The 23,665-nt window shown below is 36.9% G+C and overlaps 1 protein-coding gene across 2 annotated transcripts in view; it reads right to left on the reverse strand.

The window, feature by feature from the left end:
* Positions 1-23,665, reverse strand: part of macrod2 (mono-ADP ribosylhydrolase 2) — a 785,092-nt gene that overhangs the window by 561,445 nt on the left and 199,982 nt on the right. For both annotated transcript variants that reach the window (XM_052150997.1, XM_052150996.1), the window contains exon 4: positions 14,588-14,617. In XM_052150997.1, coding sequence (XP_052006957.1) covers positions 14,588-14,617 — 30 coding nt within the window. The remainder of the gene's footprint in view (positions 1-14,587; positions 14,618-23,665) is intronic.

Raw genomic sequence — 23,665 nt, forward strand, 5'->3', positions numbered from 1 at the left:
AATTTACCTTCACTCTTCAGGGGAAACTAGACCCACCCAAATAGGGTTTTAGAATAACTATTTCCTGAGTGCTAGAGACTGTTGTATAATTCATTTTGACTGAGCTTTTTTTCAAAACTAGTCCATTTTCATGTTTAAAGCAGCCATCAATTTGACAGATCCACAAAAATTAAAGCAATTGTGGGTGAGCACGGTAGGCCTGTGATGTGATTTGCTGGTGAGACTATGGCGCTCTGGTGGGGACTATTCCTCATTTCTCCTACAACTGTCAGGATGAATTTTGTCCACAGCCCTGGTCTGGAGGATGCAAAAACTGACCAGTGAGTAAACTGACAGGACAACTCATCCTCCCAAACAAGAATGAATCCCAATGGGCAAACCCAGCTAGGCTCGATGACCACAGCACTAAACACGAGGCTTTCCAGAGCCAAATCCAAAGTGACATTCAGAAAGGGAATGTTCGGTTTTGTCTGAAATCTCAGCGACTGACCCAGAAAGACATGGAAGGGGGTGGGGGTGAGGAGGGTGAGCTTGATTCAGAACTCCAATGTTGTGATGCATCACTGAGGGAAGATAAATCACTACTTTGCAGACCATTTCTGCAAACATTTATTTGATAACACTGTAAAACACCCATCTCTGCATCACACACTGGAATTTTCTACCTGGAGTCTTCTATTTAAAATAGGTTGTCACGGGTCAAATAGGAGATAAACATTCCCTGGACGACATTTCCTCCCCAAGCAGATATAATCAGATATAGCTGTGGCGGTTTTCTCTGTTATGCTGGAGGTTTCAAATACTGTAGCATAGAAAAAATCCCAGCATCACACATTTTAAAACATACACACGTTAGCACAGTGAGGGTGTGTAACTAAAGTGCAAACATTGGAAATAACATGAGAAACATTACATGGGACAAGAAAAGACAAAAATACAGAACATTGTAAAAAGATGACTCCTTCCCCAAACATCATTACAAGGATCATGGTTTCCCGAGATTGCTGTTGTTTACTGTTAGAACGTGTGAAGGGGAACGCATTTAAAAGCCCCAACAGAGTTATTCCCATGGGAATGAAGGCTTCACTGAAGTAGTTTGTTCAGGTGTTTACTGGAAGATATAAGCTTCACTGGAATGCAATGAAGTGAGTGTCTGTTGACTTTTACACTTGTGTCTGATGAAAACCTAAATACTGCACATCATCCACAACTGTTTTGCAATATAATAAAGCTTCACCCATATAGCGGGATTTCAATAAATTAGCATATTTCTTTACTTAATGAAATGACTCATAATATAGTAATACAGGTTTGTGTGTGTGTGTGTGTGTGTGTGTGTGTGTGTGTGTGAGCGTGTATTTATCACTTTGTGGGGACCAAATGTCCCCATAAGGATAGTAAAACCCGAAATTTTTGACCTTGTGGGGACATTTTGTCGGTCCCCATGAGGAAAACAGCTTATAAATCATACTAAATGATGTTTTTTGAAAATGTAAAAATGCAGAAAGTTTTCTGTGAGGGTTAGGTTTAGGGGTAGGGTTAGGTTTAGGGGATAGAATATAAAGTTTGTACAGTATAAAAACCATTATGTCTATGGAAAGTCCCCATAAAACATGGAAACACAACGTGTGTGTGTGTGTGTGTGTGTGTGTGTGTGTGTGTGTGTGTGTGTGTGTGTGTGTGTGTGTGTGTGTGTGTGTGTGTGTGTGTGTACATACGTGGCACTTAGTACTTATTACATACTTTCCCTAAATCTGACAAAACCTCTCTTTGGGGACTGTTGCTTTTTAAAAAAAACGCTAATTAAGTTTTTTTTATTATTATTTATTTATTAATTAGCCTTATTTACACAAAATAACTTCCCTAACAAATACAAAAAGCAGTATCTATGCCAACACTGAAACTGAGAAAAATGGCTTTTGATTCATTTTTGTATTTTTTTTTTTTTTTTTTTTTTTTTTGTGTTCAGCCAAATATAGATCACTCTGTTCCTTCTGAGCATTGTTGAACAAAACCCATCAATCACAGGTTCCAGGTTTGGAACACAGGAGTAAACTAGATGTAGATGGGCAAACTTCTATAAGCGGTAAATGGCAAATATTATTTTTTCATTCTCATTTGCTCCAACAGCAAAATAAAAAAAATTCACAATATCACTCAAATTGTAGTGATATAAATGTACATTGAAATAATATATAAATTGAAAAAAAATTATAATAATAGCTAGATTTACAGTTTCTAAACAAGGGTCTATTTTCACAAAATGTCTATTTACTTTTGCCCTTTGCAAGGCAGAATAGAAGTCTATTTTACATCCTCATTTAGATAACTTTGTAAACATGTTTGTGTGTGCACAGTAAATTGCTAGTAAAAGTTAAAACTCCTTTCTGGCATTATGTGCCTAGGCAGAGCCCAAGCAATGCAATTGACTATCTAATGACATGGTTGCTGCTGGCGACGAGCAGCAGGGAGATTTATGTGTGGAGACACAGATGAATGATTCATCAGTTCTTGGGAACACTGAGCCCTGCATCAGCGGTAGAATCTACGCTCTTTAACCAAGATTTGACAGTAGACCTGTCACCTTGTCTAACACCTGCATTAAAGTGTTCTATATGAAGTTTTGAAAACTGAGACTGCCTGGACTCATATACAAATAAAAATGAAAAATGAAGTAGCATATGTATTGGTGATTGATATAGCAAGCATCACTATTACTATTGCTCAAACTTAAAGATTTTAAGAAATCCCTAAAATTAAGTTTTACATTTTGGTGCATAATTTATGAAACCAGTGTTGTGAGAATCTTTAAATGTGTGCTTGGATAAATTAAGGAAATGTGTTTCAATTTTGTGAGCAAACAAACAACCAAATAAAGAACAAACAAACAAGGAAATAATGGACAAAAAAATTAAGACAGGATTTTTGCATAAAATATACTGTACCGGTTCCCATAAACTTAAGCCTATTTCTAAAAGGTCCGAAAATTAAAATAGTCTTCTAACAACTTCTACATGATACCATAACACAATGTCACATCCAAATATAGAGCTTTCTGAAGTAGCCCAAAAACTAATGGTGTGATCATTTCCCATCAATTAGTCCATCCATCAATGCTGATTGGGCCAGAGTGTGATAGCAGAATCTATTTCAGGCTCCCTCCTACAAAAACATGTGAAACAAGCACACAGCGATGGACTGTTGGTAAAACTTTCCCCTCCAAAATAACACACATTCATGTGCTTTCGTAACAAGCATCTCTATCAAAAAGTAAAATTACCTTGTTGAGATCCATTAGATGTATCCATGTGCTGACTTTCGCCTTTTGACAACTGCCTGTGAATGATGCTTTGGTACGAGTTGGGACAAAAAGATGGGTTTTGCATCATTACAGGCTTTAATTTGGGGATAGATGTGGATGCAGCTTAAGTGGCAGGTGTGATTCTTTTTTTTTTCTTCCAATGCTAGTAAACGCAACATGGATGAGAGCTGCCTCATAGCAGGTGCATGAATAAAACCATCTTCGTAAATATTGATTTATGAGTTACTAAGCAATGCAGACATAACATATAGATGGACTTAGAATAGTGTTTACCAATGTATACACACTGAACTGTTCTCAAGTAAAAAAGTGATATTGAGGGAGACAGAGAAAGGGGTTGGATGCATGGACGATTTGAGAGCAAAGAATGAATAAATTGCGCACTGGCTTTCAGCCGGAACTAATATTCTGAAATCACTCTAAAGCCAAACACTACAGTTGGGATTGTAGTGTAAAAAACACTAGTTTTAAAATAAAGCTGAAACAGAAGCATTAGGCTTGTTTAGCTGAAATGAGCTCAGTGTATAAATGCAATGAAACAAAATAATGCAAGCAAAACAAAACCAAATATAGTATTTTTGCTAAACATAAACATCAACAAGCATAAAGAAAAAGAATATTAAAATCCATCAGTATCAATAGGATGGTTCAATGTGTAAAAAATCTATTTTACACAGCTATTCAATGGCCATGTTGTATCAATATATCAATAATCTTGACATATTATACACTAGCAGCCAAAAGTTTGGAATAGAATAATGATTTTGCTTGTACAGAAATAAATTGGTACTTTTATTCAACAAAGTGGCATCCAACTGATCACAATGTATAGTCAGGACATTAATTATATGAAAAATTACTATTACAATTTGATTTTTATTTTCCAGAACTTCCTAAACAACTTCAAAAAATCCTCCTCCACATGCAGCAATGACAGCTTTGCAGATGCTTGGCATTCTAGCTGTCAGTTTGTCCAGATATTTCAGTTACATTTCACCCCACGCTTCCTGTAGCACTTACCATAGATGTTGCTGTCTTGTCGGATACTTCTCACGCACCTTACAGTTTAGTTAATCCCACAAAAGCTCAATGGGGTTAAGATCCATAACACTCTTTTCCAATTATCTGTTGTCCAATGTCTGTGTTTCTTTGCACACTTTAACATTTTCTTTTAGTTTTTCTTTTTCAAAAATGAGTTTTTCTTTGCAATTCTTCCCATAAGGCCTGCACCCCTGAGTCTTCTCTTTACTGTTGTACATGAAACTGATGTTGAGCAGGTAGAATTCAATGAAGCTGTCAGCTGAGGACATGTGAGGAGTCTATTTCTCAAACTAGAGACTCTGATGTACTTATCCTCTTTTTTTATTGTATTTCTGGCTTTACAAATCTCTTTCTGTCCTTGTTAGAGCCAGTTCCTTTGTCTTTGAAGACTGTACTCCTTTGTGTGAAATCTTAATTTTTGTTGGCAATTTCAAGCATTGTATAGCCTTCATTCCTCAAAACAATGATTGACTGATGAGTTTCTAGCCATTTCTTTTTTGACAGTCTATTGCATAATGTGGCAACTCATAAACAAACACAAAGATAATGTTAAGCTTCATTTAATGAAATCTGTAAATAAATAAATGCAAATAAATAAAGTAGATACACTCCCTGAGTGATGATCATTAGTGATGACACCTGCTGTTAACAAGCAGAGTCTACTGAAGGAAAGAGGAACAACAAGAACAGGAAAACAAGAGAACAAACCAGCAGACACCACAACAGCTGAATCTGTCTTACTGAGATGTATATCAACTGCAAATAAAAAAGATTATTGGACAACAATCTCTTAACAAGTTGTGTGAGGATGTTTAAGAAATGTCGGTTATTTTGTTTTTCATACATGTACAAAAGTTATTTTTAAGAGAGGTTTCACTTTTATCACTTTGATTAGACACTTGAACTTTAATCACAAACAAATTCCTTCCAGCCAGAGCAATGTTATTCACGAGAACAACGAAATATTTGGTTGAAGTATTACTAAGGCATAAAACAAAATATAATTTGGCTTTCTAATATGCTTTGGGAAAAATTATTTTTAATTCAGACTAAAAATGGTAATAAAGATGGGTGATACTGTTGTGCAGTTGAGTATATAATTAATTGAGCTGAAAATAAGACACACAGACATCAACATTGCACACACAAAACGCAACAACGGAGATAATCAACAAACTAATTTTCAGATTCATGCCGCAATGCATGCTGAGTGCCAATATTGAGTTCTATACTATGTGGACACCCACAATGCATTGTGGCATGAGACTGAAAATGAGTTTGTTGATTGTCACCGTTGTTGCGTTTTGTATGCTGAGTCTTAATGTCTGTGTGTATCATTGATAACTAAAGAATTGTATCTCTGAGAAGTGTGTGCTTACTTTGTTAAAACGTCATTGCATTTGCCCATCTTTATTACTTACAAATGATATTTCCACAGAAAATTCAAACTTTAAATTAAGTTTTGACTTCTAATCCTTACACTCTAAATTATGTCTCAATGAGGTAATTGAACTCATCAAAATGTTTTCTCTCCATAGTGCATCACAACTGTTCTTTTGAACAATACTGCACTGGCTGGAAGAAAATCATATAAAAATCATATAAAGTGCAAGTGTCTAACCAAAGTGAACACTAATCACCATTATAGTGACTTCTAATGAAACAATAAAATGACATCAGCAACACAAAATAGAGACAAACCTATATTAAAAATAACTTCTGTGTTTTGAAAACATAAAAGCAGTTTTCAAATGTATCCGGATTAATGTGGACACAGCCATATATTTCCATGTTTTCCATGACCATGATAACTCTAATATGTGAAGTATGCATACTGGCATTTGAAATTACGCCATGATATGTCTGCTTGCATTTCAACACGTCATTAGAATTTAATTTGTTCTACACAACTTTACGAGGAGGAAACCTCACCTTAAGTGCAATGATTTGTCTGGGTGGTCTATTTATACCCCAGCGCTAAATAGGCGGAATCATTATAGTCAGCTAACGAGCCAATTTCCCTTCTGAATTAAGACATCAAAGTTCTCTCCGCTATAGAAGCTACTATGCCAAGGAAAAACTAAATTATTATGCTCTATGCCAAGGAAAAGCCTCGGACAGGAAGACTGAAAGGCGACGGAGAAAGACTTATTCACACTAGATCAGGCCTCTATCATCACCCAGTCAACTAAACAACCCCAAACAGTTTACATAATCAGATGCATCTCTGGGTTGCCTATTTAATAAGAAGCAAACAAAGTTATTGCTATCAGTTGTGTAGTTTACTGCTATTTGCCTGAGATTGACAATTTCCCCCGGCACATTCCACTTTATTCATTTCAAGATGTGTTCAATATTGAAGCTGGTCTTGTAACCATCACTAAATATAATCCAATAATAATCATTTAACAAATTTTGCAATTAAAAGTATAAAGATACCCTACTTGAAAAACACTCTTACTGACCGGGCTTGTTTATTGCTTTTAGAATTAGTCGGAGAGCATTAAGATAAAGGATATATACAATGCTTGCTTTTGCCTTTTCAAAATAGAGATTTACTGACAACTGCAATGGAACTAAAGAGCGTGTTTTGCTTACCACACCAATTTATATTTACATTGAGTTTGTTGTGTGTTGTGTTTGTGGCTTAACAACAGGAAAACCACTTGGCCACAGCTATGGAACCCCTCGAGAATCTTAAACTGTGTGGAATGCTTGTTTACGAAAGCTTAAAATGTCAAAACAGTTTATAAGAACAATTAAATGACCATGAACTTTTGCACAAAGTTCAAAGCCTGATACAGTAGAGACTTTCTCTTTTATTTACATTAGAGTATCATTTTTTTCTGCCAGACCTAAGGTCATTAGAAAGCAAAACAAGAGTAGGGAAAACCTTCTAAAGATAAGAGAAAGTCTTTCTTAAGAGGAGCAAGCTGAGATGAACAGATGTAGGTCCTCACCTCGATAAACGATAGGCGGTAGAGAATGGGGGAGCAAAGAAAACAGGATTGTGTATCTGCCATTGGTGACATTTTAGGGTCAAGAGATAAAGCACTCGAGGACACTTTTTTTTTTAAATACCTGACAGAGTGAGAGAAATTAAAAGCTTTGTTTGGAGTGAAACAGGAAAGAGGGATTAAAAAAGGGGGGTGAGGGAAAATGTTTGCCTTTGATTGAAGTCTCCTGTCGATAAAAGCCAAAGATCTCTTGCTATCCAAGATCAGTCCTCCATCATGCTATTTCTAGAATAGGCTTTGCTCATGTAAGTCTGTTTTTTGCACAGCATTTACCACAAAAAGGTGAGTTTATAATGTGTTTTGAAATGTATGTGGGAACTTTCAGACTAGTTTAACTCACAAAATTGCTGAATATATATTTTTGTAAATCATCACATTTTTTCTTTTTTTTCAAACAAGCAACCAGCATCCTGCAACATGAACTTTATATATAAAGGGAATATGTATTTACGCAGTAATCACAATTGCAGGACACAATGTTTGACATCCTCAAAAGTCAAAACTTACACCCCCAGAAAACAAGATGCAGCTGATTGAAAATGGCAAATTTTAAGGTCACGCTGATGTAGTAATTCATTTACATAGAACAGAAGCTGACAACCTGGCTCTGATATAAGTTAATTACACCTGCTTATTCTACTTCAAATTGCGAGTTAAAGCAAATATATTTTAGTGTGTTTTTTAAGCGGAATCTTTACACAGAATTTGGCAATGAAACACTTGAACTCGCCCAAGTATATTAGAGAGGTGACTAAAGATTACCACCCCTAGATTATACTCTATGACTACGTTTACATGGACACCAGTAAGCGGGTTATTGCGAGAAAGAGGGTTATTGCAAGTAAGCTGTGTTCCGGTTTACAACACCAATTCCCAAAATGTTGGGACAGTATGAAAAATGCTAATAAAAACAAAAAGGAGTGATTTGAAAATTATATTCACCCTTTGCTATATTGAATAGCACTACAATTTGATGTTTTACCTTCTGAAAATGTATTTTTTTTTTTATGTACAGTAATTTCAAATCAGATGATTGTAACACACTAGTGTTGTCAAATGTACCGGTACTTCGGTACCAAGTCGATACTAAATTAAAAAAGCTGTAACGATACCAGTATTTCTGCAGTACCGTTAGTACCGAGCACCGACTCAATCCCGTACCAGCGCGCAGTACTGACACACCATAGCTTTAAAATGCTAATTTTGACCATGTGCTCCTTTACTCCTTACACTGAAATGGACAATTCATCAAATTAAAATTGTGACATATCCTAGTGTTATTTACTAAACCGATAGGCTGTGATCTTAGTGTGGAAGAAATGCATACTTTAACTGAATGTATAAATCCGACCGCTCATTCACTGGATACTCCACAGACATTGAGAATCATTAAAATTGTATGAGATGACAGAGCAGAGCACTTATCAGCTGTGAACCATGCAGCAAATGTAAACTATATATATATATATATATATATATATATATATATATATATATATATATATATATATATATATATAATTCAATCATAGCATTTGCACTTTAATATCTCAACTCAACTTTATTTATTTAGCATTTAAACAACAGAGTTGACCAAATTGCTTCACAGCAATACAATTTAAAATGTAACATTTAAAAATGAACATAGACACCAGTAATCTAAAACTCAAAATATAAACACCCCAAAACTGTGTCCTACATTTCATTTTTCAGACTCAGAGGCCAGTGTAAAGAGATGAGTTGAGATGTGACTTAAAAGTCTCCGTGTCACAAACTGTTTATATGGAAAGGGACGATTCCGGTAAAAAATACATTGTAATAAAAACACATTTCAAAATATAAGCTAGAGCCCTGATACTAAAGAAATTGTGACAGAAATATATTACAACTGTATAGTAAATTGTAATATTCACTGTAATGATAATAATAATCAATAATAATAATAATAATAATAACTAAGCAATATATCACAAGCAAGACTGCTGTTTGGCAAAATAAATGTAATGATATTGAAAAGTTATATTTTCACTTATTAAAAGTTTTAAGAACGAATTGATCAGACACCATTTTGATGATGAAATTAAATTAAACTCTAAAATATGGAGTTCTGGAAAATAATAATAATAATCATAATAATAATAATAACAACATGATTTGGTAAAGAATAAAACATATTTCAGTAGGGTGCTACTTAATTACACACAAGTAGTGCATCCTTGATTGAAACAAACTTGAAGGAAACATGCATTTTAATTAATGTATTATTTACATTGAAGTGTAATTTTTTAAATAGGCTAAATGGGTGTGTTTAATAGCACATTGTCATATTAGCATATTTATGCTGTGGTACCGAAATTGGTATCGAGAACCATGAAATTTCACTGGTATCGGTACAGACTATTGAAATTTAAGAACACTCCAACACACTCCAAAAAGTTGGGACAGTCGAGTGTTTACCACAGTGAAACATCACCATTAATTCTAATAACATTTATTCAGCATTTAGGCACTGAAGACACAAGTTTGTGAAAAAGCATCCATTATGTAGGTCTTCAGCTGCACAATTGTACGGAGTCTTTGTTGCCATATTGTGCGCTTCATAATGCACCAAACATTCTCAACTGGAGATGGTCAGGACTGCAGGCAGGCCAATCTAGCACCCGCACTCTCTGCTTATTCGGCCAGTATGTGGTTTGAAGTTGTTCTACTAAAAACTCTGGGACATCCCTGGAAAAGACGGTGCTGGATGACAGTAAATGCTGCTCCAAAATTTGTACATAACTGTCTGCATTAATAGTGCCCTCACTGATGTGCAAGTTACCATGCCATGAGCACTGTCATACCCCTGCCCCATACAGACACTGGCTTTTGGACCTGATGCTGATAGCAACTTGGATGGTCCTTTTCCTCTTTGGCCCATAGAACACAACAGCTGTTTTTTTTCTGAAAATGTGGACTAATAGGACCAAAAAACATGGTTCCACTGTTCTACAGTACTTTCCAACTATGATGAGAACAAGCCCAGAGAAGTCAGCAGCACTTCTGGACAGTGTTGATGTAGGGCTTCTGCTTTGCAAAGTAAAGTCTTAACTTGCACCTGTGGATGCAGCAGTGAATGGTGTTGACTAACAAAGGTTTACTAAAGTAATCCCAAGCCCATGCTCATGATATCCATTACATATGAATGATGTTTTTTCAAAACAGTGATGTCTGAGGGATCAGAGATCACGCACATTCAGAAGTGGTTTTCTTCTAGCCCTTTATGCGCCGAGATTTGACCAGATTCCTTGGATCTTTAAACTATTTTATGCACTATAGAGGGCGAAATGCCCAAAAACCTTCCAATTTGTCTTTGGGAAAATTGTTCTTAATGTGCTGGATTATTTGCAGATGCATCTGTTGGCAAATTGACAAGTCTCGAACGATCCTTGCTCTTGAAGGACTAGGCTGTTTTTGGAGGCTCCTTACTGTATATACTGACAATATTGCCTCACCTGGTTAAATCTCCTGTTTCACATTGCCATGTTATTTTAACACGTCAAATTGTTATTAGTCTTAAATTGCCCGTGTTGCAATCATCTGATTTGATATTACTGTACATAAAATTAAAACAACAAAGACATTCACAAGGTAAAACATATAATGTGTAGTTACAATGTTTTCATTTTAGAAAAGGTTGAATATAATTTACAAATCACTCCTTTTTGTTTTTATTAGCATTTTTCATACTGCCCCAACTTCTTTGGAACTGAGGTTGTACATGCACTGTATAAGTGGCAAACTCATTACTGTATACATGCAGCTCAGTCAGTAAGCAGCTTTGTCTCCAGCAATGCAAATTTTCCATGACACTTGTGTAAATAACAAACATGGTATCCGAGGAAGAAGGACTTTCTTTCTTTAGCAACCTGCAGCGGAACTACACTTCAATAGTGGGGTACTAGCGCATATACACGAAGGTGAGGGACCATCAATATTTTACAGTGGTGTTTATAAATGGTGTATGTGCTTTTCCCATTGTATCGCAGAAATTTATTTTGACTTGTTGTTGGGCTCCGTGCTATGACATTTGATCTGTTCCATACACATGCGCACTCTTCAAAAACCTATTAGAATGCTGTTTATGTGTTTACATGGCCACAAAAGCAGCTTTCTCCGGGAGAAACCTAGGTGTGTTAAACTTAGTTAAGCTTCATCTAAATCCCTTAAATGGTAAAAGGAAATCGGTCTTCTCGTTTACCTGATGTTTCAGAATGCTGCTTTCTGCAAAAACCCAGGAATAACCCTCTTTCTTAAGTGCAAATAAACATGGCCTATGTTTCCCCCACGAGTCCCATTTCAAACTAGCATGGTTGTTTCCTGCTTTTTTTAGTCTTCAACTTGTGTTTCCTTGTGTTGCCAACCTTGCATTTTTCTTTTTTGAAGCTGCACCAAATGTCTTATAGTTACGTGTTAATTGGTTTTCTAGCACTGGCATCATGGGATGGCAATTAGGGGAAACAATACACTTGATATGGGCTTTGATTAAACTCCCTTTGGTGCTTAATATGACAATGCGCTCTTTTATATCACGAATGTGAGCTCTGTTTGGGGGCTGATGGATCTGAAAGCATAACATCTTCAGATGAAATGCAACAAGCCTGTTTTTGATCTAGTTTAGTTTTTGTTTTTGCATCTGTCTTGAATCAGAAATTACTTTTCAATTTCCCAAAAAAAAGAAAATTCTGTCATCATTTACCCTCATATAGGTTCAGGTCTTCTGAATCCAATATTTTTTTTCTGATAAAAAAAAAAAAAAAAACTAAATTTAAGTTGTTATTCACTAAAAATCAGTAATGATGATGGAATTTCCATTTTTGGGTGAACTGTCCCTTTAAACTGTTGTTATGATAACTTACGAACATTATCCAGCCGCCAGGTTATGTTTTTAAAAATTCCAAGATTGACACCTATAGGTTTTAGTGGCTGAGAAATGCCTTTTTTGCTGTAAAAATGTGTTAAGTTTCAAGATTGTGCACTGGCTCCAGAACCAATACCAGGCCAGTGGAAAAGGGCAATTGAAGTCACCCAGACTCACATATTTACACACGTATTTCAAAAGGCAGAGGTCAATTACGATAAAATAATGAAGAAACTGAATTGCCCTTGAGATATCACGCAACATGGCAAATCAATAAAAGGACCGTGATGACATACAACAAGGTGCCAATAAAGTGCAGGGCAAAAGAAGCATTTGACTCCCAGTGGCTGGGTCACACTGATTCACTGACAAGTGCTGCATTAAGTAATTTTGTCACAGACGTGCGATCTCTGCCCTTAATCAGGCCAGGGTTTTTTCTTTGCCACTTCTCCAATCAGGAAGATCAGTCACAGTGGTTGATAAGGATGTATTCTGGAGCAGACATCACTGCTACAATGAACATGGGGGGGGTCTGGGGCAGTTTTAGCACACATCAGATAACATAAGAGCCATACTAAGGAGAGTGTGATGTGAGACAGATAGTGTATCATGAGTGCTAATCACTTCCTCACGAGGGACCAAATCAAGCATGGTTGGCTCCTGAGATGTGGCATGAGAGAGGGCCCCTCCCCGACACCATGGCACAGATGGATAAACAATGGATCGGTGGTAAATGGTGGAAATGACTGACCCACATTAATTATCTAGGGACTAACTGGATTCCTTGCTAAAGTGAGGTGTTCCCTGGATCAAAATTCCAGTTGAAATTGGGTTGATTCACCACCCCACCCCCCAACACTTCTCTACTTCTTCTGTCATGTCTCGTGCTTCATGGGTAATTACTTCAATCATGTCAAAGTGTGTGCAAAAATGTTTCCAAATAAGAAGCCTGTGTTGTGTTGTTCCATCAGGCTTAACAGCCACCCACATAGGCAATCCCAGACATGGTTGGACACCCTGGATTTCATCTGCCAATTAAAGGAATAGTTCTGAAAGTGTCTTATGAATCCATATGAGAATGTTGTCTAAAAACACAAAAATGTTATTGTTATGCACTGAAAATCTTTCCTTTTTGCTGGAGCACTCACATCAAATAGGTTGGACACCAATGACATCCTACATTATTGATTCTGTATGGTTGAGAATCAAGAAATGTTTTTTTTTTTTTTTTTATCAGAACCGAATGATGTTCAGAATTTTGGTTTCGTTCAAGTATGAAACACAACAACGTGACCAGCGTAATCCGATTCCTGACAAATTACTCTTAAAAGCCGGTTCTTTTACTGTAAATCTCAAGCACGACAAATGCAACCAGTGTGGTATGGTTCCCAAATGAATGACTCTTATGAGCCAATTCTTTTGAATCTACAGCATGAAACATAAAGCACAACCAGTGTAGCATAATTCCTGCATGAACGACTCATTTGAATCTGTTTTTCTCATTTGAATCTGTGTAGTACGATTCCCGAGCAAAGGACTAATTTTAATCTGTTCTCTTGAATCTAGACAGCAGAATATACACCGTATCCTCCTGAACAAATGACTCTTATAAGCCGCATTTTTTTGCGAATAACTTGCTGACCGTTATTCATTTTGTCATATACGATTTGAAATGATACAAAAGCGGTTGCTGTGTTATGTGTATTTAAGGCATTCAAGACTTAAATCTGAGTAAATTCTGGATGGTATTGATATGACAATGTGTTGTTTAAGATCCACATTATGAGTTTTGATGTAATTACTAGTATTTTGTAATAATTTGTTGTGTTCAAATATGAAATGATCTCTTTGTGTTGCAACATGCTATTTAGGGCAGTAAATCTAAAATGAATTATATGTATTATTTCCAAATACTTAGAACCATTAATAGAACCATTAATAGAACCAGTAAGGAACCAGAATCGTTAAGAGGAATCAGAACCGGAATCATTAAATTCCTTTCGATTCCCATCCCTACATGTGACCAAATGTTATTGATGTAAAACCATTAAATAACCTTTTTAGTTATCAATGGGCACACAAGTCTTTTTAGACTTTTAGATCTATAAAAAATATAACAGCTTAAAGGGTTTCGAACAACAGCAGAGTGACTAAATAATGACCTGTTGAACTTTAATTAACTTTTCATTTAAATCATGAATAGATCTTATTATTGAACATATCAAAAACCTGAAGAATCCACCAAAAATCTCAGAAATAGTCTAAATGATGTCACAATGAATACATTGTAAAAGACAAGACACTTACCTCCTCCACCCCCGAGCAGAGACGAGTTTGCTGTAGAGGAAACAAAAGAGAGGAAAAACAACATGAGTGTCTGAATTCAAGAATACTTTGAAAAGAAGCACTTTAGCTCAAAGCGCAGAATACCATAGCACACCATCATTCAGATGAGAACCAACAGAGATGTACAACCTGATGGTCAAGTACACTCCAAAGCCAGACGTTTGCATTGAATAGAGGTTTGAGGCACCACTGAGCAAGCAGCAGTGCCGCACAACGCTATCATTACACTTCTAAATGAACGCCATTGAGCGCTTAACGCCCAGGCTGCGTGTTTTCTGTCAGTGTTGAGTGGGCTACACGTAGGGCTGCTGTGGTGAGTTTAAGAAGAAGCGGCAGGGGCCCGACCGTTTCTTTGATGCCATGTTTCAGATCTCTGATAGTGCAGCAGGCGGCTAAGCGTCAGGGGCCTGTCTGAGAAATCGTTCCCTCTGCCCAGATAAGAGTGCTAAAAACAGACTGAGTAAAACACTATTCCACTCCACTTTTCTTAAGAGTGGCAATCAGCCATACAAATGCTTGTTAAGTGTGTGGTTTGGTATGGCAACACACTGTTACCACACACTGTCACAATGTATTACCATTCTCAGTTCATCTACAAGTAAAATTGTGAAGCAAACAAGTTGTTCTAAAAGAGGATCCCCATTAAAACACAAGTAAGAGTCACCTAGAGGAAGGTTCCTATTGTCTGTTACAGATACAACCCTTAGGAAAAGATTGCAGAAGGGATTAATAATAATAATGTAAAGCAGTCAATGGAAAGGAGGAGGCGAGAACCGGCTTTATGATATAAATCATATTTTTAATATAAAACTTAAACAAAAGACAAACACACACATATGACGGACATGTCTGTAAACGATCTCTATCCCGCACGATCCTCTGCAGTCGACCTTTATCCCTCTCGGAGGCTTGATTAGCCTAATACGGGACCGGGTGTGTAGGATCACAACCCGGCCCCGGCCCCGCCCTCCGCCCTGCCACAAATAATAATAAAAATAATAATAATAAAAATTAAAAACATTGTTTGGGTTTGCATGTTCCCAACAGTTAAGTTCATCAGAAGGGTAGGCACAACATTTGTTTCCCATCTTTCCTGCCCCTCCCATCACTACTGGATATATGTATTTGTGGATCAGAATTCACCAATTCAAAGAAAAATATTTTGTATATATCCAAAATCAAAGATATAGCAGAATGACTTCTGATCTTGAATCAAGATGATCTGTGGAGGTATTGATTTTAGAGCTGTAACTGACTATCAGTTGTGACAAATAAATAAATAAAATAAACGATGGACTGAAATTTGAAAACAATATTTATATTTTTTAAATATTAGAATTAGAATGTTAGAATATTAGCATCATAGAGACATATATTTTTTAAAAAAGTATTCAAACTAGAAAATTAGCCACTCGTGGACTTTTCATGAACTGTGTGTCAAATACACCTGTATAAATGACCTAAAATTTCGAGTACATTATCTAGTGAATGTTATCCAGAACAGGCTATAGTCTCCTACTCTATCTGCTTGTCAACTACCCTAGCCATATCTTATCTTATGTTAACGGTTGCATTTGGGATATTTTGCAACCATGTGAATTGTGCACTTGTTTCACACTGAATTTGTTGTAAATCCAACAAGCCCCGTCAGAAGAATGCTTAAGTTTGCTTTTCTTCACTGATTATTCAGCTTGTGCAGTCGGGGCACTAAAAGGTTGCATTAAACTTGCTTACTAGCAATAAAGACGACAACATTTTTGACGACTAAATTACTGAATTAAATTGTGTTTTTATCTTGTTTTCCACTTAAAAATTGTCTAAGAATCCTTAAAACAAAACACGTTTACATGAGAAGCAACATATAAGATATTTAGACTTGCTTTTAGAGAATATATCTTAAATATAAGTTATAAATATGTGTATTTTTTTAACTTGGTTATACTGCTGCGAGTTAGTAAGACAAAATATACTTATATTCACTTATATTCTATTCTCTAAAAGCAAGTCTAAATATCTTATATGCTGCTTCGCAGGTGAATGCACCTTTTTTTTTTTTTAAGTATTTAGATATTTTTAAAAATTGCACAGTGACACATGCTATGTTAAATTATGTTATTATATATTATATTCAGTATCATATTATAATCTAGCTGCATTAATCATGTGTGCTTGAGGGACGAGCGTCCCCGTGACAGAGTGTGCCTCAGTCGGGTGCAGTTTCAATCTCTCCCCCTTAGATCGAGACACTTCATGTAACTCATAGAAGGTGTGCTGAGCGCACAGAGAAATTCCAGTTTGTGAGTTTGTATTTATTTACATGATCTGCTTCTGTATTATTTGAACTTTAATGAAGCTATAACGCATTCAATATAACTGCATTTATGATGCAATGCAAGGGTGTTTCCTTTACAGATATTCGTCACGCAAGTTTTGCTCCAGCTCCACTTATTTCAAAACGAGAGTGCTTCTGTATTTACTTATGTTGTATTATTCCCTCATACTTTGTGATCTACATCACCTGAAGCTGTTTGGGAAGTTCAGATTGCATCTGGAATGTGAGCTGTTTTTTCTTCCTATCCTCAATCAGATGTGAGCTGTTGTGCCGCTCTTGTGTGCCATCATCATTCATATGATCTCTTGTTATGTTAAATAAGTTCAAACGACTATTCGACAACTAAAATGTATGTAGACAATTTTTTTATTGTCAACGTTGTCGATAATGTCAACTAATCGTTTCAGCCCTATTTTAGATGAGACATTCTTTTCATACTTTTCATCAAAACGTATGCACACAGGTTAAAAGCTTCTCGCGTATATCACTTGCTGGGCAGAGTATGGCGACTTTGTGTTGACAGAATTCACATTCCTTTTTTTGCTGTTTAGACACAACAAAATTTTGTGTAAATGATGACATGCAAAAAGCAGTGGTCAGCACTTTTGCCTTTAGAAACCATCAGAAAAAGATTTTACTATGAATCTCATGGTTAAAATATGGTTACTATTGTAGAACTATGGTCAATGTATTGTGAATGGAACACAACTTATTACAAGGGAACGCAAATTATTGCGAGGGCACGCAAAAAACTGCAAGGGAACGCAAACTATTGTGAGGGCACACAAAACGTACTGCAAGGAACGAAAACTATTGCGAGGGCATGCAAAACGTATTGCAATGGAACGCAAACTACTGTGAGGGCACGCAAAATATATTGCAAGGTACAGCAATTACAGAAGAAAAAAAAAGAAATCCCACCCTGTTCTCTGAGGGGCTCTAAAGGGGGTAAAGAGGGGCTCTGAGGGGTAATAAAGTAATCTACTTATGGTACAGTCAACATTTTTCAACTAAACCTATATCAAAATGTTAAATACATTAGGTTTGACTTATTATAACACTTTGAAGTAGAAAATTCTGTGTTGAATTCAAAAGGCTCCCGCTTCTTAAATAATAACGCAAATAACCTATGTAAACAAAATGTTTTTTAAGTAATTATGTTAATTATTAATTAATTACAATTATCCAATCAACTACCTTCAAGTCTGTGGAAGGCCATTTTTGACTGAGAAAGAACCCTGAACAATATTGGCAACAGGAACATCAGTTTTACACTGTTCTGAGAGATACGTGAGCTTTTTACAATACACAGATGAAATGAGGTGACAGCATGCCTATGTCTGAGCTTTTCCAAATACGACACCTCGGCATCTCTCATGTGGAGACTTCATTCACCCAGAAAGTTGAGAATAACGACCCACAAGGGCCCTTTTATTTTAACTTTCATAAATGTTTCTTTTCATTTGTGATGCGAGTCTCGCAACAGGATTCATTTGATCTTTCTTTCACGTGCCCCTGCTCTTTTTTCAGCACCAGAAAAAAAACTGTTACCGCCACTAAAATCGAGAACAAGACTAACTCATCAGCAAACTGATATCAAGGGAGTCATTAAAATCCTCAAAATGGATGGGGACTTTCTTTAACAATCCCTTATCAGAAGACAGGGAGGAGAACAAATAGAAAACAGCTGTTGTGAGGCGAGAGAGAAAAAAAGTGTGTACTTTCAGAAGAATGTCTCAGAGCTGGTGTACAGTGGAACTGGCTACTTGCAGCATGATCCAAAGTGACAGAAACTTGAGTTCAAACAGGTCAGAGTCAAACTCTAAACAGAAATCCACACCAGAGGCATAATCAAGCCATATTGCTCTTTTGATAGAAAAATTAATCATAGAACACATTAGCTCACTCTCTGTAAAGTTTTATGGTTAATTCAATTGCTTATTAAAGTGTTATTTTATTAAGCATATTCATAAATTGTCATGCTACCACCAGATGATGAATTCCATCCAAATCACAGTCATGATATTCAGTACAACAGCACAATTGCAAGTGTGATATTGATTAATTTTAATTATGGCTGAAACACTGTATTGACCAACCAGCATCCAGGACATCATCCATAAATGGTATCTGTTATCCAGCTGGGACCTATTTTTGTTTTATATGAAGCTGTTATTTGAAAACATCACAGGGAACAGAAGAATTAGCTGCTTTAAGTTTTAAGCATATTTTTATGCTTTTATTGGTTTTGTTTTGTATTGCATAATGCATCATGTATTTCATTAAGCAGTTTATACTGCATTTCCCAATGGTACCACTCAAAAATACATAACTAAACAGCCATTCATAGCATGTTATTTTTATAATTTATGTTATCTAGATCCTTTAAACTCATATGTTTGCTGCTTAGAATGCAAGGGTGCAAAAAACTACATTGATGCTTCAAGAATCACCATTGTTCAACACAATGAAAGAGGATTAGCACCAAAAAGAAAAAGAAACAAAAACAAGCATCACCCAACAATGCCAGTCCAGAGAAGGAAATCAGAAAGGAAGAAACACATGTGCTACTTCCTGTGTCATCCAGGACATCTGCTCTGTTGGCTGTCCACCCAAGATAAGACCAAAAGGCTCAAGAGACACAAAGACAAAGCTCTGTCTGCATCTAGTGAAGTTTTCCTGTCCTGTCCAGGTCTTAAACCCCTGTATCTAAGTTTCCTACTCCCTTCTGGAGAGCTGATGAGGGCTGTTGGAGTGCCAGCTAAACTCATCAAACTAACAATAGTGCAACACAGAGATTGCGCTGGTCAATAGTTAATGTCAGAAAACAACACACGAAATGGCGGCCTCCATGTTGACGACATCCTCACACGTTCCCACACTTCCACGCACACAATCACATCTTTCCTGTGTTTCCTTTTGCACTCCGGGTTGTTACCCAACAGCTAAAAGCTGCTCACACTTTCCTGTCAGGACCCTAGGGAAGTAGCACATGCTGCCCAGACAGAAAAACCACCACACCAAAGAGAAAACACTCTGTATTCCTACACCACACACATACAAGCTCACAAAGAGACAAAAACACTGTGGGAAACCACAAACAATAAGATGCTACAAAGACAGGGCAGAACATGGCAGGATGACACTGAAGTAATCATCTCATATTGTAATTAGTCACCGAGTTGATGCTTTATCCAAAGTGACTTACAGTATACTGACAGTACAGTTCGGAGTTCAGATATTGGAACGCACTATGTCGGATCTTTCTTTTTTGATTGAGGTGTTTAAGTAAAGGCTTTTTCATTCTGATTGAGCCATCAGTCGGAATAATAACCAATTAGGCTGCATGTAAATGGAGTTAGTGTGTGATAACCTGAGGTTAAACAAAAATTGTCTGCCTGGGCCTCAAATGAACCAAGTTAAAACTTTATTTTCTTGCCTGTTTGTAAACCCTTTATCCAAGAGTTTGCTTTTGGATACACACTATATCTTCAACTTGTTCGCTTTTATGTTGCCATGTTTGTAAACCCTTTATCCTGGAGTTTGCTTTTGGATACACACCATACCTTCAGCTTGTTCGCTTTTATGTTTCCAAGTTAAAAAAAAGTTAGGTAATTCTCTTCAGACATTTTGAGCTTTTCCCACAAAATTAAAGCAAGTACAAACAGAAGCTGTTGAAGGAAGAAAATGAAACAGAGCTATATTTAGTGGCCAGACATATCTCACATGCCAGTATGTAGCTGGCTTAAAAAATGATTTGCCTTTCGTGAAAAGAAAAAGGCGGAAAACAGGATGCCAGAGAGTACACTCAAATTTCAATAATCTTCAAGTGTTGTTCAAAGTATTGCTGCTAGTATAGCCGAGCTGAATTCAATAGTACAAATGTTCAACCACGTGAAAATGAGCTTGCAAAAACCTCAGAATAGGAACGATAGAAGAACCACACTCCAGCTCACACACACACACACACATACACATCGGCCTTTCCACTTCATAAAACAACTTAGATTGGTCTGCCGGACATCCAGAATTTTGAGGTGAGATTATTAATACAGTAAGAAATGGGTTGTACACCTCCACACAAAAAAAGCAGACGTACACATACACAAAGCTTTCCAGGAAATCGCTGAAGGCTGAAAATATCAGGGAGAACTCATCTCATGTCAGCAAAGCTCAGCGTTAAATTAAACTAAGTCTTGTGTGTAATGATAAGACTCTTTATTAGCCACAGAGCCAGAGAAAGAAAAAAGAGTGGGAGGGAGAGAAAGAGGAAAAAAAGAGGGGCTGTATTTCTTATTTGCGACACATTAAAAATACATGCCATTTTGCCTGGCCCAGACGCAGTGTAGTGCGAATAACTCTGCTTGGCTCTTTTGTTCTTTATTGCACCGAGCACTCCCAGAGGAATCTGACAGCAACCACTAAGCACCAGAACAAGACAAGCTAAATCAGAGCGTATGAGACCAGAACAGATCTCTCTTTCTCTCTCTCTCCCTCTCCATACTCATATATTTCAGTCAAGGAAGGAAAGGCCCAAAAACACTCAGTAGCGTACCACTCTTGATCAAAGCCCCTTTTCTCCACATCAGTGAGATCCATTCAACAGACACAGCAATACAGCCCTGCATCTCTGGTGGTTACAACTGTATAAGGAGGGATTCTTATCCTCTATGATTTGCAACATGACAATCAAGAGATCCTCAAACGTACCTCCCAAGGCTAGTTAGCCTTCAGCGATTTCAGCCAGGCTGGCAAGTTCTGAATGTTCATTTTGAGGGATGTGAGTGATCGTAGAAGTAGTAGTCTTCCAAGTCTCCTGCAGAAAGAAACACCTTAAACCAGCCCAAGCTGGTTTGATGGTTTTAGGTGGTCTCTAAACCTGGTCAGACTAGTCTGTTTTGTGGTTTTAAAGGAGTAAAGGTCGACCATCTAAACCAGCTGATCACCAGCATGGCCAGGTTGGGAGACCAGTAAGATCAGTTTAAACCAGCTAAGACAAGCAAGCCAACTAGGGCATCTAAAAACAAGCTTGGCCAAGCTGGGAGAAAGACCAGCTTGATCAGCTGGAGGCCATCTTGGCCAGGCTGGAACACCAGCGAGACCACTTGATGACCAGCTGATTCAGGTTGAGAGACCAGCTAAAACACACTAGGAGACCTGCTAGAACAGGCTGGGTGACCAGCTAGACCAGTTTAAGACCAGCTTGGCAAGGCTGGTAGTGCAGGTAGACCAACTTAAAGCAGTTAAGACCACCAATCTAGCTTAGGCTGGTTTCTTTTCTTTTCAGCAGGTTTAGCATCTGGTATGGAGACAAATATCAAAAGATGGCCCTGATGTACAATATAAAGATCCTGTAAAGGCTGGGCGATATGACGATATATATATCCATGTATATCGTTGCGACGATATAAAGTGTCAACAAATACAGATTTTACTATATTGTGTATATTGCGATATGTAAATATCCATGTGTGCAGCGTGGGCTTAACTGTCAGTGGGCAGGGCTTCACCAGCTGTCGCGCAGCGAGGTGTGAGCAAAGTGTTGCGTTTGGGCTTTCATATTGGCCGCATCTCTTTTCTAGGTTCCTATGGCAATGGCAGGCAATCACGTGCAATTGTTTATCAGCGTACTTGGTCATAATTGGTTAATACATTCAAAATCCCTTTCAAGGTAAGCAAGTGCTGCTCTCGGCAGGCTGGGCAGCCATTTTCTTTGTAAGCATGCGACATAAAAGTGCAGCTCCTATCTACTTGAATGGGAAAAGACTGAAATTTCCAAAAAGGTTGGTCAAGATGCAGATCTATAAATTGTAGTATATATTTGGTTGGGTTTATATATTGATTATTTGTTTTTGCTTCTTTTCTAAAATCACCTGATTATTTTAGTTTTCTACTGCACCCTGAGCCGCTGAGTTCACCATGAGCCACGCAGCAAAAATAGGCACGTGAATGTGTCATTTTGATTTATATGAAGCTGTTTTTATTTGAAAACATCAAGGGGAAAAGAATTGACTGTGGCACGCTTTGTCTCTTGAGCAAATCCAGCACGCGTTCCAATACTTGTGCTCCAGAGACAGGAGAGCTCAGAGAGGGATCACTCGTGCTACTCAATCATTTTTGACCCAGGAAAACCCCAAATGGAGAAAGAAATCTCCACAGAAAGGGACAACTCCCAAACAGGTCAAGAAAATGAAGAGAAGCTTGTTATTAAAATAATGATAATCACTCGTAATACAAGCAATCGGTTATCGGATTACCAGCCTCAAAATGAAGCACACAAAAGAATATTATGAAAGCTAAAGATGAACTCTATTGAACAACATTATTTTGGTCTATTTATTTGTTTATCAAGAAGTGCTATTTATTTGCTATATATTTTCTTCTAGTAGTGTTTATTTTCTTTGGATGTGTTTTATTTTCTTCTCTTAAGTTTGCTCATAAGTTTTTTGAGCAAAGTTTATAATAATAATAATAATGGTCAACAACATTTTAAACTGAAATTTGGCATACTAAGCACTTTGGCTAGATTGATTTTTGAAAACAAGTTGATTTTTATGAATTTATTTACTTTGACTTTGTCTTGTTCCAAATAAAGAGAGATTTAATTTATAAATACATTTCTATCTTGATATATATCGTTATCGTGATATAAAATATTGTGATATAATATTTTGGTCATCTTACCCACCCCTAAATCCTGCGTAACA

This window comes from Xyrauchen texanus, chromosome 20, assembly GCF_025860055.1.
Source record: "Xyrauchen texanus isolate HMW12.3.18 chromosome 20, RBS_HiC_50CHRs, whole genome shotgun sequence".
Taxonomy (NCBI): Eukaryota; Metazoa; Chordata; class Actinopteri; order Cypriniformes; family Catostomidae; genus Xyrauchen; species Xyrauchen texanus.